Source organism: Delphinus delphis, chromosome 2 (assembly GCF_949987515.2).
Source record: "Delphinus delphis chromosome 2, mDelDel1.2, whole genome shotgun sequence".
Lineage (NCBI taxonomy): Eukaryota > Metazoa > Chordata > Mammalia > Artiodactyla > Delphinidae > Delphinus > Delphinus delphis.
This window is the reverse complement of record NC_082684.1, coordinates 93,466,186-93,483,952: the sequence shown is the minus strand read 5'-3', so window position 1 is coordinate 93,483,952 and position 17,767 is coordinate 93,466,186. Positions and strand designations below refer to the sequence as shown.

The following is a 17,767-nucleotide window of genomic DNA, read 5'->3' as shown; positions in this document are numbered from 1 at the left end:
ACCTTGTTTATATATATAATGGGTGCTCATTAAATATTAAGTTTTTTATAATTAGTAGCTTTTTAACATCACAGATAAAGATGTGAAGAGGTATGGTGGTATATTTCCCTCTTAAAGTTGTTCACTAGTTTTTGTAGTATGTATAAAAATACAGGTACCCAATTTGGGTTCATTATGTTAGTCTTATTTCTAATTAGAAAATAATTTCCTTGAGGTCAGAGACTAATCTGTATCTCGTAGTGTGGAGCTCGAAACTAGGGCTTTAATTATAAGGGAATTGGTGAAAAAGGCAAGATGTCTCAGAAATACCAATACATGGCTACTTCTAGCAACTCCACATTTTTTTATTTGAAAGATGCATGCTTGTATGTGTTATTGTATTTGTGCAACAATTGAAAAAAAACTTTTTTTTTAAATTAGGAGAGAGAAGCTCTTCAGAAACAGCTGGATGAAGCTAATCGAGAAGCACAAAAATATCGACAGCAACTTCTAAAGAAAGAACAGGAAGCAGAGGCCTACAGACAGAAATTAGAAGCTATGACTCGTCTTCAGACAAATAAAGAAGCTGTTTAATTGAAATGAACATATAGTTTGAGTTTACTTTTGGTCAAGAAAGAATACAGTCTTGAACTGTACACAGTAAGGTGCAGTCATGGGAAGACAGGATAATAAAAGAGACTGCAGCTTGATAATTGGACTTAAGCCATGAGCTCTGGATTCTTGTAACATAAAACTTTACTTTAGAAGTTGTGAAATGTATTTAAAACTGAATTCTGTAAATAGTTTTTTTTTTTTTACAGTTCCAAATGTGTTGATAAAGATTGTTGAAGAGATCCCAAAACACAATAAGCCACTGTTTTTTGTGAATTCTTTTTGATTTTAGTACAAACCTTAATTTCTCAGAAACAGAACAGTTTTAAGGGTGATCGTTGTTGATTAGACCAAATGTTGTGTAATAATTATGTGGTGGACTGATGCTGGAATTACTCCTGTAGGTATAAACTTCTATATGAAGAGAAGATTTCTCCCAGGAAATCTTGTACAGCTTTAAGTTGTCTCAGATTCTCTGAAAACATTTTTTAGAAAGCAAATTTTTATATTTGTTCAATTTCAGCTATACCCACGTAGATTTACATGTATATGAAGCAGATATTTTTAAAACTTTCTGTTTGTACATATTCTGCATGTTTTATAATTTCAAAATGCATCACTTGCATAGGTATTTTTCCCACAAAGATGATGAAAGTTACTAGGAAAGAAAGAAACCCTTTTATTCTATAGGTCATTGAAACTAAGTAAGCTAGCAGCTGGTTTTATTGGAATGACAATGTTCTTGGAAGGAGCAGCTTACAAGATACCTTGAATTTGCAAACTGCAACATCTATGCTTTTTTGAAAATTTCATAGTGGGGATGTGAAACAATTCTGTGCCTTCCATCATGATTTCCACATGAAAGCACTTTAAGGCACTGGATTTTAATATAATGTTTTCAGAAAACTCAAAGCATATGGCTTTCTGAAATATTTCGTGGACTCATTTCCTCCCCAGGAAATTATTCTTATGAAAAAAATTGCTTTTGTATGGTAGAACAGGAACTTTTTATACTACGGTGATGCTATAGATATGTCTGACATAACTTTTACTTTCCCTGTGAAAGCTGTATGTCTGTGCTGTGACTGGCTCTCATCACAATATTGTTCAATTCCACAATGTATGGACATTAAACTCTGACATAGTGTTCTTTCTTTTTTGTAAACATAACTTCAAGTTCTTTTTCTTGTTTCATTTTTAAATGTTTTATTGCTTTATGAAAATGTTTAACCCTAAGACCCTTCTAGATTACCTATACTGTATAAAGAAGCAATTACCCTTAAAACTGTACTCTGCCCTACTTTTCTATTTTACAATTAAATATCTTTTCCACATATGTTCAGTGTAGACTTATATTTTGACCACATTTTATTCACACATTAAAAAGTTTGTTCTGTGTATTACGGCCATATTCCATGTATGAAAATATTATAAATTCTTCACACTGTGTCTTAAAAGTATCTAAAACTGGGTTTTACAAATGCCAAGTCATATTTTCAGTTGCGTGGAGCTGCTTTTCTGTGTCTGTTTTTTAGTACGTTAGTGCATTTATGGATTTGTTATGTTAGGAAGGGTACCCTAACGTGTGCAGTGTCAGAGTAGAGCAGGGGCAGCGTGTTCACCCCACTGTATAGTTTTGCTTCCAAGACCAGATTGGCCCTGAAGATCCTTGAGAAAGTGTTGGAAACTAGCTTCTGAAAGTGAATTTAATGCCTTCTTTGATTTCTAGTCTTTTGTTCTGCTAGAAACTTTACCTGGTGCACGAAAGAATTTTGATCTATAATAACATTTGCCATAAATGGGAGAAAATAATTGATACTTAAGAGGAATAAGTGTATGATAGTATCAGGTAGACATTGAAATGTCTTGGGGGGAAGTCCATGTTTTTCAGAGTCTGTATGTTGGACTTGTGTAATTACTTAATCATCTACACCTGATTCACTGTACTATGAAATCAGAACTTAAACAAGAACTTATAACTAAAAAAAGCATTTGCTTTTTCTTTTTAGCCCGTTTTGAGGTGGACTGGGAAAGCTTTGCATTCTACTTATTCTCAATGGTGTTATGAGCAGAAGATTAAGAGAACTGACAGAATAAAATAATAAAGTTTTCAGAAATCCACACTTAATGTGTTTCCAGTACATAATGATGGATTCATAGTTAAAGGTCATCAGGTTGCCACATTGATGGCTAATTATTTCCACTGATGTGTGAACAAACACCTTCTTTATTTTATTTTTTTTAGAAAACAGTCCACAGTTTCCTTTATTTCAATATTTGTGTGGTAAACAAAAATGCATGGGGATATTTTCGTATGGGTTGAGGATGTTTCTCTTTGTATATTCATGAAGGGAATGAGATATTGATTTTAAATGAACAAACACCTTCTTGAGCAGCCCTTCTCAACCAGGGTTCTGCGAGAGAATCAAGCTCTGATGCCCTAAATGTTAGGGCCTAATGAATTAATTCCTTGTAATGAATTAGTTTCTGTTCCGTGCATCTGGAATAGTACTGGTCATGTACTTTCTAGACACTGAGTTCACTAGATGTCTTGATTGCCTAATTACTCGTTTACGATTTTAAAACTTCCCTGTGTACAGTCGCTAGAACTCTGGGGTTACAAATTCTAGGTTGGGTCTGTGATGATTTCAGAAAGCCTCATCTGACAACTGGTATCTGCAGAGACTGTGCTTCTCAACTAATTTTCATTTATTGTTACTTTATTTATGTCTCAGTTACTTCCCCAAAGGGCTTGTGTTGTCATTTATTTTTACTGGCTTTTAGAAGTTATATTTTTTTTGTTTTGTTTTGTTTTTGTTTTTTTGGCGGTACGCGGGCCTCTCACTGCTGTGGCCTCTCCCGTTGCGGAGCACAGGCTCCGGACGCGCAGGCTCAGCGGCCATGGCTCACGGGCCCAGCCACTCCGCGGCACGTGGGATCCTCCCGGACTGGGGCACGAACCCGTGTCCCCTGCATCGGCAGGCGGACTCCCAACCGCTGCACCACCAGGGAAGCCCTAGAAGTTACTTTTTTATGTCAATCTTTCCTGATATCAACAGCAGGTAGTTTTTCTTTCACTCTACCACTGGATTGCTTTATTTGTTTATGATGGTGGAGGGTTGGGAGTTCGAGAGCTTTCTTCTGTGACGTTCAAAATAACAGCTAAGGAGAGAAGGAAATAAATGTGAATATATAATTTGGACTATACTTGTGTTTAACAAAAAGGTCTGTGTACAAAATGTTTATCCAAAACATATTGCTAATGAAAATCTATGCCAGTATGTTTCTTCAACATGGTCATTTATGATACTATTTATTGAAAATCAGAAGAAACCCTTGCCCATAACAGGAACTGATGAGTTGATAGATATTCATGGATACTTTATGCTGATATGACTAATTTTTTGTCTTACTCTGTACAAAGTTTCTTCCAGATGAAATCTATAAAGTTTCTTTGTGTCTTAATACCTGGAAGATCTTGAGAACTGACAAAATGTATCAAGAAGAAGACCCTTTTCAGATAAAATCACAAAACAATTGTAGGAACCTTTATATCCATATGGATGGGTTCCCAAGGCATTAGGACTCAGGCTTATATAGCAAATAGAAAAAAAAAAAATTCTATTCACCTAGCTTCTATTGAGTAAATATCTCCTTCCATCATGTCAGATCAACTTAGGAATGAACTAACTAATATATTTGTTATTTTATTAAGTCATATTTACTGTACTTGGATTTCATTATAGATAACTAGTCTCTTGTAGTTTTGAATGATGTTTGCTATTTGCTTTCTCTATGTTAGGTGAGAACATCTCAATGCACATGGACTCAGTTTGACGTAAGCTCTTTGAATTCATTCTCAGATTACTTTGTGTAATTTGTGATGGAAAATACGCTTCTGGTTCCAAGTCAAAATTTTGATATCATTATTTTTGTGACTTATTAAAAGTATTTTCCAAATATATAGATAGTCTTATAGTTTTTTACATCATTTTGATACCCTGAGATCCTTTAAAAATATTTCACATTAATGATAATCAAGTAGTGAATATAATTTAGATATAGTTCTTGGGGCTCTTCATTTTTAGATAAGTATTGTAATTCCCCCCAAAACTACTGTTTTCTTCCTGGAAAAATTTTGACCGGATCTCTGTGATTCTATCCACTGCACTTTATTAATTGCTTACTCAAATTTTCATTTGAACAGTTTAGATCTCATGTGCATGGCTGATACGTAATGTTTTCTACATATATAAATATATGCAATTACAGTGTTACTACTGATTAATTACATGGATTATAATTTTGAATTTTATGAATTATTTTAATGTCTCCTTGGTTTTTCTGTAAGAAAATATTTTTTTTTAAAGGGCTTCAAATGCTTGGCTTATTTATTTATTTATTTATTTATTTATTTATGGCTGTGTTGGGTCTTCATTTCTGTGCGAGGGCTTTCTCTAGTTGTGGCAAGCGGGGACCACTCTTCATCGCGGTGCGCGGGCCTCTCACTATCGCGGCCTCTCTTGTTGTGGAGCACAGGCTCCAGACGGGCAGGCTCAGTAGTTGTGGCTCACGGGCCTAGTTGATCCGCGGCATGTGGGATCTTCCCAGACCAGGGCTCGAACCCGTGTCCCCTGCATCAACAGGCAGATTCTCAACCACTGTGCCACGAGAGAAGCCCGAAAATATTTTTCTTGCATGCCAGATAAAAGTCAGTAAAGCATTCATTTTTTGTATTACTATTTTTCATAATTATCCTTTGCCTGCCATCCTTATAACTCTCAAGAATTATTTAAAGTTTAAATTGCATTTGCATGTTTTGCTATACAAAAATAACATACATTAAGAAAGCTTACACTTAAATGAATCTGTAGTCTCTTTTTATAAAAAACTATCGGTCTGCCAGAGAACTGACTCTACTTCCAAACATTTCTGCGAAGAGTAATAGACTCTCAGCATCAAACACTGAAGCAAATTAAGAATGTTTACTACTTTTGTTAGAAACGATTTAATACTCAGTTGTTTTAATCAAAACTTCAAAACATATAGAAGGGCATAGAGAATAATTTAACAAACATCCATGTACCTACCACCCAAATTTAATAAATTTTTTAACATCTTTATTGGAGTATAATTGCTGTACAATGGTGTGTTAGTTTCTGCTTGATAACAAAGTGAAGCTATACATATACACATATCCCCGTAACCCCTCCCTCTTGTGTCTCCCTCCCACCCTCCGTACCCCACCCCTCTAGGTGGTCACAAAGCACCGAGCTGATCTCCCTGCGCTATGCGGCTGCTTCCCACTAGCTATCTGTTTTACATTTGTCACTTTGTCCCAGCTTACCCTTCCCCCTCCTCGTGTCCTCAAGTCCATTCTCTAGTCACTTTGTCCCAGCTTACCTTTCCCCCTCCTCGTGTCCTCAAGTCCATTCTCTAGTAAGTCTGTGTCTTTATTCCCGTCTTGCCCCTAGGTTCTTCATGACCTTTTTTTTTTTTTTTTTAGATTCCATATATATGTGTTAGCATACGGTATTTGTTTTTCTCTTTCTGACATACTTCACTCTGTATGACAGACCCTAGGTCCACCCACCTCACTACAAATAACTCAATTTCATTTCTTTTTATGGCTGAGTAATATTCCATTGTATATATGTGCCACATCTTCTTTATCCATTCATCTGTCGATGGACACTTAGGTTGCTTCCATGTCCTGGCTGTTGTAGATAGAGCTGCAGTGAACATTGTGGTACATGACTCTTTTTGAATTATGGTTTTCTCAGGGTATATGCCCAGTAGTGGGATTGCTGGGTCGTATGGTAGTTCTATTTTTAGTTTTTTAGTATCAATTTACATTCCCACCAACAGTGCAAGAGTGTTCCCTTTTCTCCACACCCTCTCCAGCATTTATTGTTTGTAGATTTTTTGATGATGGCCATTCTGACTGGTGTGAGGATCCTTTATTGTAGTTTTGATTTGCATTTCTCTAATGATTAGTGATGTTGAGCATCCTTTCATGTGTTTGTTGGCAGTCTGTTTATCTTCTTTGGAGAAATGTCTATTTAGGTCTTCTGCCCATTTTTGGATTGGGTTGTTTGTTTTTTTGATATTGAGCTGCATGAGCTGCTTGTAAATTTTGGAGATTAATCCTTTGTCAGTTGCTTCATTTGCAAATATTTTCTCCCATTCTGAGGGTTGTCTTTTCATCTTGTTTATGTTTTCCTTTGCTTTGCAAAAGCTTTTAAGTTTCATTAGGTCCCATTTGTTTATTTTCATTTTTATTTCCATTTCTCTAGGAGGTGGGTCAAAAAGAATCTTGCTGTGATTGATGTCATAGAGTATTCTGCCTATGTTTTCTCTAAGAGTTTTATAGTGTCTGGCCATACATTTAGGTCTTTTATCCATTTTGAGTTTATTTTTGTGTATGGTGTTAGGGAGTGTTCTACAAATTTAATAAATCTTAAAATTACCTTCTTTGCCTCAAATCTTTTCTGTTAAGAAATTGAATGTTACAGATGTAGTTGAAGTCCCTTTTTTCTCCTTTCTCATCTCATTCCTCTCTCCTAAAGACAGCCACTATCCTGAGGTTGAAATGTATTGTTCTGTCTACATTTTCATGCTTTTTCTGCATACCAAATTTCATAAATATAGGGTAAGGTTTCTGTGGTTCTTAAACTTTGTTAAAGTTATCATTTTATACATATGTCATTCTGCATATTGAGTTTTTCAGTTCATCAATATTTTAGACATTCATATCTGAGTATCTAATCATTCATTTTGACTTATAAAATTAAATAAATATACCATATGTATTTATCCTTTGTTCTGTGTATAGATGTGTCACTTCCTATTTTTGGCTATTATAAATAGTGATGTAATGAACATCCTCGTATGTTTATCTTCTTATGTGCAGGGATGTGCTAGGTTTCCCCAGAAAATGGAATTGTTAGATTGAGGCTAGGTAATTTTACTAGATAGACATTGTCAAATTGCTTTCCAGAGTGGCTCTGAATAGTGATGAGAATTCTCATTTCCCCACATCTCACCAACACATGATATTGTCACACTGTTTTTGCCAGCCTCCATTGATATGAAATTGTTCTCATTATTTGCAATTCCCTGTTATTAGTGAGGCTGAACATTTTTTCCCTGTTGTTTCTGGTCCGTTAGCATTTATTCTTCTGTGAATTGCTAGTTCATGACCTGTTTTTTATTGGGTAGTTTTTCTTATTGATTTGTTGAAGTTTAATATTTTTCTGGAAACTAATCTTTTGCTGGTTGCATGAGTTGTAAATATCTTCTCCCACTGTCTGACTTAAAAATTTTTTAAATTGTCTTAGTTAGTACATGTTTACTGAGTATCTATTATGTGCAACTCTCAATACCAGGCTGAGTTAGAATTTCAAGTGTTATATCGGTCTAATACTCAAGGAGCCTATTAAAGGTGGAATGGAATTTTAATTTACAACTTGAATCTTTTTCTCTTTTAGCTGAATAATGTCTCCTTTTTATAATATATGCTTTTCCAGATAATTAGTGAGGGAAAGATGTAATTTTCACACTTAAACCATTTTTAGAAGATGTAATATACTACTTAATGTAATTTTTTTCCATTTTTACACTGTTTTTCTTTTGATATTTATAGTTGTGTGTTTTAAATTATATTTGAAAGGACAATGAGTGTTTGGATTATTGCACATGATGTGCACTAAAGTGTTCTGAAACATTTAGCAGAGCCTCCAAAAAATAAAATTCCACTAGCCCCTTATCCTAGAGGTCTGTAGATACCAAAGTTGAGGGAAGCAGCCTGGTGTGATGTAAAGAACATGGGTATTGGATCAGATAATCCTGGGTTCAAATCCTGGCCCCTTCAATTATTATTTTGTGTAATTTTAGCCAATTGTTTCAATTTCCTTGAGACTAAGTTTCTCAAGAATGAGACAGAAGATGGCTTTTACTAGATTGTGAAGATTGAATCTAATCATATGTATTAAAAGTGCAAGGTACAGTGGTCAGTACATAGTAAACATTTGCTAAGTATATTTTGAAGAAATATGTAGAAGAGATAGAACCTATTGAAGGTATATAAAGGACTGTCAATCATCCCAGCCCCACCCTCTCCCTCTGGACAAAAAGGTGTGATTTTCTGCTGTCCTAAGGCAGTATTTGTCAACTCCATCCTTATGCTACCTTCCTAAGTGAGCAGCTAAGCCTGATTGCTCTTTGTACAGCTGGTTGCTCCCTGGAGGAAGTTGGACTTCCTTTTCCTTCCTATCATGTAGCCTCTTGTAGACTAACCCTAGCCTACATCTGTATCACGTCTGTACCCAGTGCTTTTTCAGAGGGCAAAATACCATTACGATGGGCACAAAAATCCCCTTTCAATACATGGTTGAAAATGAAACCAATTCCTCAGTTCTAAGCAGTTCCTTGGAGAGCACAGCTCCCTGTCTTAAGTCCTAGTAATCCCTCTGTTTCCAGTAATAGTGACAGTTGCACCACTTCATTTAAGTTCACACTCCCCCCGTTAATCAGACAAGCATAATACTTCTTTGTGGAGTTTCTCAGTGAAGTTGGAGTTCCAGGCTTTTATTTCTGTTGTTGCCTGGCTTTAAGGCACATGCTATTAACGTCTTTTTTTCGCTAAATTCAGCTATAAGCAGGAAGGATGGACCAAATGTGGAAGACTTCACATCTCAGCTCTCTTAAGCAGAATTTAATAAAACATTCCAAACAGCAAATTGTATAAAAGAAGAATTGTTACTACAACTTTTAGTTTTATATAATCTGTTCACATCTAAAAGAAAGAGAGAACAGAAGTCACTGTCCCTACGTGTGGAGAGATGGGGAAACACTGATACACTTACTCTTTCTGGAGGGCATTTTGTAAAACCGACCAAAACTCTTTTACTCAGCAATTCTACTTCTAGAAATTTATTTTAAGGAAATATCTAAGGGACAAAATTGTTCTACCTCATTCTTATTAATAGTAACAAACAAGCAAAAACCCCAAAACTTAATTGTCCAAATACAGGATTGGTTGAAGATTGCAGTATATACACATGATAGAATATTATACAACCATTAACTTGTTAAACAGATTCTTTTCCTTGAATGCAGTATGATTAAATTTTCAAAAATTTTATGTTACATGTCTAAGTGCGAGGTGTGTACGCGTGACGAGTCTATACACCAAGTTACAAGGAGGGACTTACAAGTAGGCGTACAATGTGAGTATTGTACGGCAGGTGAGATGGGATGGGGAGGAAAACTGGGAGTATGAGTGGGCAGGAGTGGAGAATAAAGTGTGAGAACTCTAAATACAAAAGTATTTGGAAGGCTACGTGACACAACATCCTTGTATTTCTATCTGAATATTCACTTGCTTGATGATCTCATCCAGTTTCAAGGTTTTAAATATCTGTAGGCTGATGACTGCCAAATTTGTATCTGCAGCCCAGGCTTTCTTCATGAACTCCAGACTCATCTAACTACTCCCTTGATAGTCCCACTGACACTTCTAATACACATCTCAAACTTGACGTGCTCAAAACTGAACTCCTCTCTACTCCTTCCAGTTTCTCAGATCCAAACTGAAGTCACCCTTGACTCTTTTCTTTCTTTCATATCCCACATCTGTGAAACCATTAGCAAATCTTGTTTGTCTTACTTTCAAAATATATCTAGAGTCACATCACGTCACACTGGTCCATTAGTACCAGCATCATCTCTTCTCTAGATAATTATAATCGCTTCCTATCTGGTCTGCCTGACTCCTTGTTCCCCCAAATCAACTCCCAACACAACAGCCACAGTGACTCTTTCAAGAATGAAGCTGGCTCATGTCACTCCTCTGCTCAGATACTTTCACGGTTTCCTATCCTGCTCAAAGTAAACGGTAAAGTACTTATAATGACTAGAGAGGCCCTCCCTGATCTGACCCACCTCTTCCCATTACTTTTCTGACCCCATTTCCTCCCAGTCTCTGGCTCCATCACTGAACTCCAAGCTAAGTGTCCTCCTAGCTGTTCCTCAAACACAAGATGCTCACTCTCATCATACCACCTTGCATGTACCATTCCCTCTACCTAGAGCATTTTTTGTCCAGATATACCTAAGTTCCCTTCTTTCACCTCCTTCAGACTTTTGCTCAAATGTCTCCTTTTCTGGGAGATCTTTTCTGACTTATCCTGTCTTACACCGTTTTTACCCCTTCCCTGGCTTTCTTTTTTATTTTTTTTCCTCCCTGCACTTATAACTTCTGATATATTATGTGTTTCCTTTGTTTATTTTCTCTCTGTCCCACCAGATTGTAAGCTCCGTGAGGAGTTCACCGTGATGTCCTCAGCATTCACAAGAGTGCCCGACACAAGGAAGGTCCCTGACAAATACCTGTTGAATGAATGGGTGAGAATCAGCTCTGGTTCTCTGGATGGTGGGGTGTTTTACATTCTCCTCGTGTATCAGAGCTCCTAATTTTTCTAGATGAAGTTTAAAAAAAATGAAATAATGCTAATTGTGCCTATATTACGGACAGGGAAATGAGGGAGATAAAAAAACTTCCCCAAGTAATGAGCGTCAGAAATTAACCCTAGCTCTTTTCCTTTTTTTTTCCAAAGAGACAAGGGTTTCTCAACCTTGACACTATTGACATTTTAGGCTGAGTAGTTCTTTGTTGTGGGCTGTCCTGTGCATTGTAGGGTGTTTAGCAGCATCCCTGGCCTCTACGCAGTAGATGCCAATAACACCTCCCTCCTCCCCTTTAAAAATGATAAATGTCTCCAGATTTTGCCAAGTGTCCTCTGAACAAACTTCTGGGAATGTTTTCTTCTTTCTTTGAGAAAAGGAACCCACAGGGGGATCCACAGAGCTGATCCTGGTGCCCAGCCTCATCATTATTGCCTCTGACGAGAGCTGTTAAGCTGAATTTTGAGTTGCACCTTTTAGGCAAGCAGCCCATGAGGTGGGAAATAAATTGAGAGTAAATTGAGCTATTGGAGAAGCTAAAAGGAGATCCTGAGGCTGTGGCAAAAGGGAGTAGGGGGTGTGAACGAGGGAGAAGCTCGGGGGAAAAAGGCAGGTCATGCAAGGTCTTGAAGGCCATTTTAAGAAGGTTAAATTTTATTGTAATTACATTATTTAAAAATTATTTAGTTTGGGGCTTCCCTGGTGGTGCAGTGGTTAAGAATCTGTCTGCCAATGCAGGGGACACGGGTTCAAGCCCTGGTCCGGGAAGATCCCACATGCCACGGAGCAACTAAGCCCGTGCACCACAACTACTGAGCCTGTGCTCTAGAGCCCGCGAGCTACAACTACTGAAGCCCGCATGCCTGGAGCCCGTGCTCCGCAACAAGAGAAGCCACCGCAATGAGAAACCCACGCACTGCAAGGAAGAGTAGCCCCCACTCGCCACAACTAGAGAAAGCCTGCACGCAGCAATGAAGACCCAATGCAGTCAAAAATAAATAAATAAGGTAAATAAATTAAAAAAAATTAGTTTAATTTTAATAGGTAGTAAATGCTCATTAAATGAGTAAGTAAATAAGAAATTAAATAAATAAATACAGCAAAAAGTAAAGTTATAAAAGGCATCTGTGAAAAGTCCTCCTCCCACCTCTGGGCCCCTCTGCTCAATTCCTGTTCAAGGTAACTACCGTTATTACTTGCTTACTAATAATTCCAATGTTTGTTTGTTTGTTTGCACGGGGTGTGGGGACACATAAAAGCAAATATAGTCTGCATTCTCATTTTCCCCTGCTTATTTTTCACAAGTGGTACACTGTGTTCTGCACCGTGCTGTTTTCCTCATCCCTTGGAGCAGACTCCTTTTTTTGTAGAGTTGCACTGTGTGCATGTGCCTTAGTTTAATTAGTTTCCTAGCCATGGACAGTTGTGTTGTTTTCAATCTTTTGCTACTACAAACTGTGCTGCAAAGAATAACCTCGTACGCTTGTCATTTCGCACATGTACAAGGATATCCTGAAGTGGAATAGCTGGGTCAAAGGCAAGTATACATTTGCAGTTTTGGTAGATATTTCCAGATTGCCCTGCCACCTCTCTTTCCATGTGAGCACCCATTTCCCTACAGCCTTGCCCACAGGCTGTATTAGCAAACTGGGGGTGTGCTATTCTGATATGTAGTTGAGTATAGATTTAAGTTGATTTTCTTAGTTATGGGTTTTGTGTTTTCCTTTATGCTAATTTCTCTTACCATTCTTCGCCCATTTTATATGTCAGAGTACTGGTCTTTTTCTTCTTGCCCTTGTGCTGTGACTTGCAAATATTTTTCCTCAGTTTGTCATTGTCTTTTGACTTTCCTTATGTTTTTTTTTTGAAAATTTTTTGGCTGTGCCACTCGGCATGTAAGATCTTAGTTCCCCGACCAGGGATTGAACCTGCGCCACCTGCATTGGAAGTGCGGAGTCTTAACCACTGGACCTCCAGGGAAGTCCCTGGGTTATTTTTAAATATGGTTGAATTTATAGTTTCTGGCTTTTGGGCCATAGTTAGAAAGATGTTCTTCACTCTGAAGTTAACCAGAAAAGCACCTAAGTTTTCTTCATGTAATTTTCATTGTCATTTTTTAAACAGCTTTACTGAGGTATAATTGATATACCAAAAAATGTGCATATTTGATGACTTTGGACATATGCATACACCTGTGAAACTGTCTGTTACCATGATTATAGTGATGGTTTCATGTAATTTTATGCTTTTATTTTTTACATTTAAATCTAATTTTTTTTAATTTATCGGGGTACATCATATGAGGATTGGATGCAACTTTTTTTTTTTTTTCTGGATGTATTTACCCATAGCATTGATGAACATTTGAATCCAGTGTTTGCCTGTTAGGAATACTGCTTCTGTGAGCATACTTCTACATGTCTTATGTTGATCATATAAAAGTATTTTTGTTGGTTAAGTACCTAGAAGTAAACTTGCTGGGTTATAGCATATATATATATACATATAATACGGTCAGCTCTGGAAGATACGAGATAATATTTTCCAGGATAGTTATTTCAATTTATACTCCCACCAGAGTGTATGAGAGCCAATTGCTCTTGATATTTGCTGTCTTTCTCATTTTAGCCATTCTGGGTTTTGTGGTAGCATCCATGATGACTAATGAGATTGAACATCTTTTGCATATTTATTGACTGTTTAGATATCCTCTTTGAAGAAGTACCTACTCAAATCTGTTATCTATTTTTCTATTGGGTATACTGCCTTTTAAAATTGATTTATGGGTGTTCTTTATATATCTGGATGTATCCTCTGTTGAAGATAAGAATTGTGAAAAAAAAAGACCAAATGGAAATTCTACAACTGAAAAATATATAACTGATATTAGGAAATCAATAAACAGGTTTATCATCATATTAGAAACATCTGAAGAAAGAAATCAAAGATACATCAGAGAATAATTTCCAAGCTGAAACTCTGAGGGAAAAGAAGATGGAAATCAAAGAAAAGAATATAAAAATATAATTTATATAACATATTATATAATATGTAATATATATACAGAAATATAATATATATATATGAGATAAGGTAAAAAGTTTAACATAGGCATAATTGGAGTTGCAGAAGAATAAAAGGGAGAAAATGGAGCAGAAGCAACACTTGAAGAGAAAATAACTGATACTTTTTCATCTAAAGTTCCTAACTTGGTTTTCGTGTGCTCAATAAATGTTAGCTATTATCACTGTCAATATTACTATTTTTCCTACTCTTGCTCCTAGGAAAGATTTATACTATTGACAATATCAGTGGAGTCCAAATCCACTAGGACATTTTTTCACCAAAGACCTTATGTTCCAGGGGCATTCCTCTCCTCCCCCTACCCCCTCCTCCCCCTACCCCCTCCTCCCCCTACCCCCTCCTCCCCCTACCCCCTCCTCCTCCCCCTCCCCCTCCTCCTCCCCCTTCTCCCCCTCCCCCTCCCCCCCTCCCCCTCCCCCTCCTCCCCTCCCCCTCCTCCCCTCCCCCTCCCCTTCTCCCCCTCCCCCTCCTCCCTTCCTCCTCCCCCTCCTCCTCCCCTCCTCCTCCCCCTCCTCCCCTTCTTCCCCCCTCCTCCCCCCTCCTCCCCCCCTCCTCCTTCTTCTTCTCCTTCTTTGTCAATAGCGTTATTGAGATTGCCATACTTTAAACCCTCCCATTTATTTCTTTTCTTTTTTTTATATTTACTAGTTTGCTTTATTTTTTAGATTCTACATGTAAGTGATGTCATATAGTATTTATCTTTCTCTGACTTATTTCACTAGGCATAATATTCTCTAGGTCCATCCATGTTGCTGCAAATGGCAATATTTCATTCTTTTTATGGTTGAGTAATATTCCATTGTATCTATATACCACATTTTCTTAAACCAGTCATCTGTTGATGGGCTTTTGGATTGTTTCCATGTCTTGGCTATTGCAAATAGTGCTGCTATGAACGTTGGGGCACATGTAGTTTTTTAAATTAGAGTTTTCTTTTTTTCTGGATATATGCCCAGCAGTGGGATTGCTGGATCATACAGTAGCTCTACTTTTAGTTTTTTAAGGAACCTCCATACGATTTTCCATAGTGGCTGCACCAATTTACATTCCCACCAATAGTGCAGGAGGGTTCCCTTTCTCCACACCTTCTCCAGCATTTATTATTTGTAGACTTTTTTTTTATTAAGAAAAATCTGAATCTTTTATTTTTTATTTTATTTTAAAAATTTTATTTATTTTTGGCTACATTGGGTCCTCGTTTCCACACACAGGCTTTCTCTAGTTGTGGCGAGCGGGGGCTACTCTTCCTTGCTGTGCGTGGGCTTCTCATTGCAGTGGCTCCTCTTGTTGTGGAGCATGGGCTCTAGAGTGCAGGCTCAGTAGGTGTGGCGCATGGGCTTAGTTGCTCCGAGGCACGTGGGATCTTCTCGGACCAGGGCTCGAACCCATGTTCCCTGCATTGACAGGCAGATTCTTAACCACTGCGCCACCAGGGAAGCCCAACTTATAGACTTTTTGATGATGGCCATTCTGACTGGTGTGAGGTGATATTGCATTTTGGTTTTGATTTGCATTTCTCTGATAATTAACGATGTTGAACATCTTTTCGTGTGCCTATTGGCCATCTGTATATCTTCTTTTGAAAAATGTCTATTCAGGTCTTCTGCCCATTTTTTGGCTTTTTTGGTGTTGATTTATATATTTTGGATATTAACCCATTACTGGTCAAATCATTTGCAAATATTTTCTCCCATTCATCAGGTTGTATTTTCACGTTGTTGATGGTTTCCTGTACTGTGCAAAAGCTTTTAAGTTTAATTAGGTTCCATTTGTTTATTTTTCCTTTTATTTCCTTTGCTTTAGGAGACAGATCAAAAAAAATATGACTAAAATTCATGTCAGAGAGTGTCCTGCCTATGTTTTCTTCTGTGAGTTTTATGGTCTCTGGTCTTGTAGGTCTTTAATGCATTCTGAGTTTATTTTCATATATGGTGTAAGAGAATGTTCTAAGTTCATTCTTTTACATGTAGCTGTCCAATTTTCCCAGGATCAGTTATTGGAGAGGCTGTCTTTTCTCCCTTGTATATTCTTGTCTCCTTTGTCATAGTAAATCCCACCATTTAAAGTGTCCAATTCAATGCATTTAGTATATTCATAGTTGGTAACCATCACAATAATTTTAAAACATTTTAATCACTACCATCCCCTCCTCCCATACAAAAAACAAAAAAAACCCAAACCCTGTTCCCCTTAGCTGTCAAACTCTGGTAGCTAGTAATCTACCTTCTGTCTCTACAAATTTGTCTATTCTGGGCATTTCATATAAATGGAATCCTATAATATGTGGCCCTTTGTGACTGGCTTCTTTCACTTAGCGTAGTGTTTTCAAGGTTTATCCATGTTGTACCTTGTGTCAGTACTTCATTCCCTTTTATTATGGAATAATATTCTGTTGTACGGTTGGATGGATGGAGATACAATAAACTGAGATGGGGAAGACTGAACGGGAAGCAGATTTTTGGAGAAAGACTAAAATTCGGTTTTGTAACATGTTAAGTTTGAGGTGCCTAAGAGCCATGCAAGCTTATTTGTCAGGTAGGCAGTTGGATGTAAGATTTTGGAGCTCAGAAGGCTGGCAGGGCCTCATGATATAAATTTGACACAGGGTTTATACTTATAAGAATATCACCTGGTAGCATTTAAAGTCATAGAAATGGATATGGCCACCGAGGAAGAAAGATGAGAGGAGGGCAATCCCCTGAAGCATGCCCACATTTAAGGGCCAGATGGAGGAGACAAACAGCCAGAGACCTGGCAGCAGGAGAAGGAGGGGCGATGTCTTGGAAGGAGTAACCACCAAACTCCACCCCGAGGACAAGGAAGATGAAGATTGGAAACAAACCAAATAGTCTGTTCTCTTCGGCAACCTGAAAGCATTCGCTCACTTTTTACTCAGAAATAAAGCTCCAAGAGTAGTGTTTCCCTTCCCCACAGTAGTTTCTGCACATCCCTTTACAAGCACGCATACACAGCCTTTTAAGTCCTAACCGTGTTAAATCTGGGTGATGTTTCAATTTTTGTTTTTTTGGTTTTTGCTTATCTGCGTCTTCTCATCTCTCTACAGCAATAAGTATTATGTAGTAACAACAACAACAAAAATCCATCGTGTTAGATGATAACGTCTGTCTGTTCCTGAGCACAGCGTGGCCAGAAAAGCAGCATCGCTGTAAGTGCCTGTTTCTCCCTCCCTGCCATGGACAGGGACGCAGTGGCAGGAATGATAATAATCCTTGCCACTTATTCTGCACACCCTTGCCTTTGTTCTGGGCTACTGAGCTGGGAGCTTTGTGTGAGGCTCGGGACCTCTTGTATGAATCTGGGACCAGAAAGAAATGAGGGCTCTTTACCATATCCACCTGGAGGCTGCCTGCTAAGTGCACTGTTTAATTTAGAGGTGCCTTTTATCCTAGATCTCTGGACCAGCTAAAGTTGTGGTCACTGTTCCCAGCAAGGACTGGGGGGAGGAGGGGTGGAATTAATTAAACATAGAGGAAGGGCCACTGAAGGGCGGAGCTAAGGTGGAAGAGAGGAGAACCCTTTAAATAAAGGGCGCACATGGGCTGCCCAGGAGCACACCCTCCACCTCCTCCGTGTTGTCGGTGAGAAGGAGCTAAGCCCCAGGGAG

General features: G+C 37.9%; 1 protein-coding gene across 4 annotated transcripts in view; it reads left to right on the top strand.

Annotated features, from left to right (window-relative positions):
- The window catches only part of GABPB1 (GA binding protein transcription factor subunit beta 1), an 80,527-nt gene extending 78,600 nt beyond the window's left edge, over positions 1 to 1,927 (top strand). For all 4 annotated transcript variants that reach the window (XM_060005226.1, XM_060005225.1, XM_060005224.1 and 1 more), the window contains exon 9: positions 421 to 1,927. In XM_060005226.1, coding sequence (XP_059861209.1) covers positions 421 to 573 — 153 coding nt within the window. In that variant the 3' untranslated portion in view covers positions 574 to 1,927. The remainder of the gene's footprint in view (positions 1 to 420) is intronic.
- Positions 1,928 to 17,767: the final 15,840 nt, after the last annotated feature.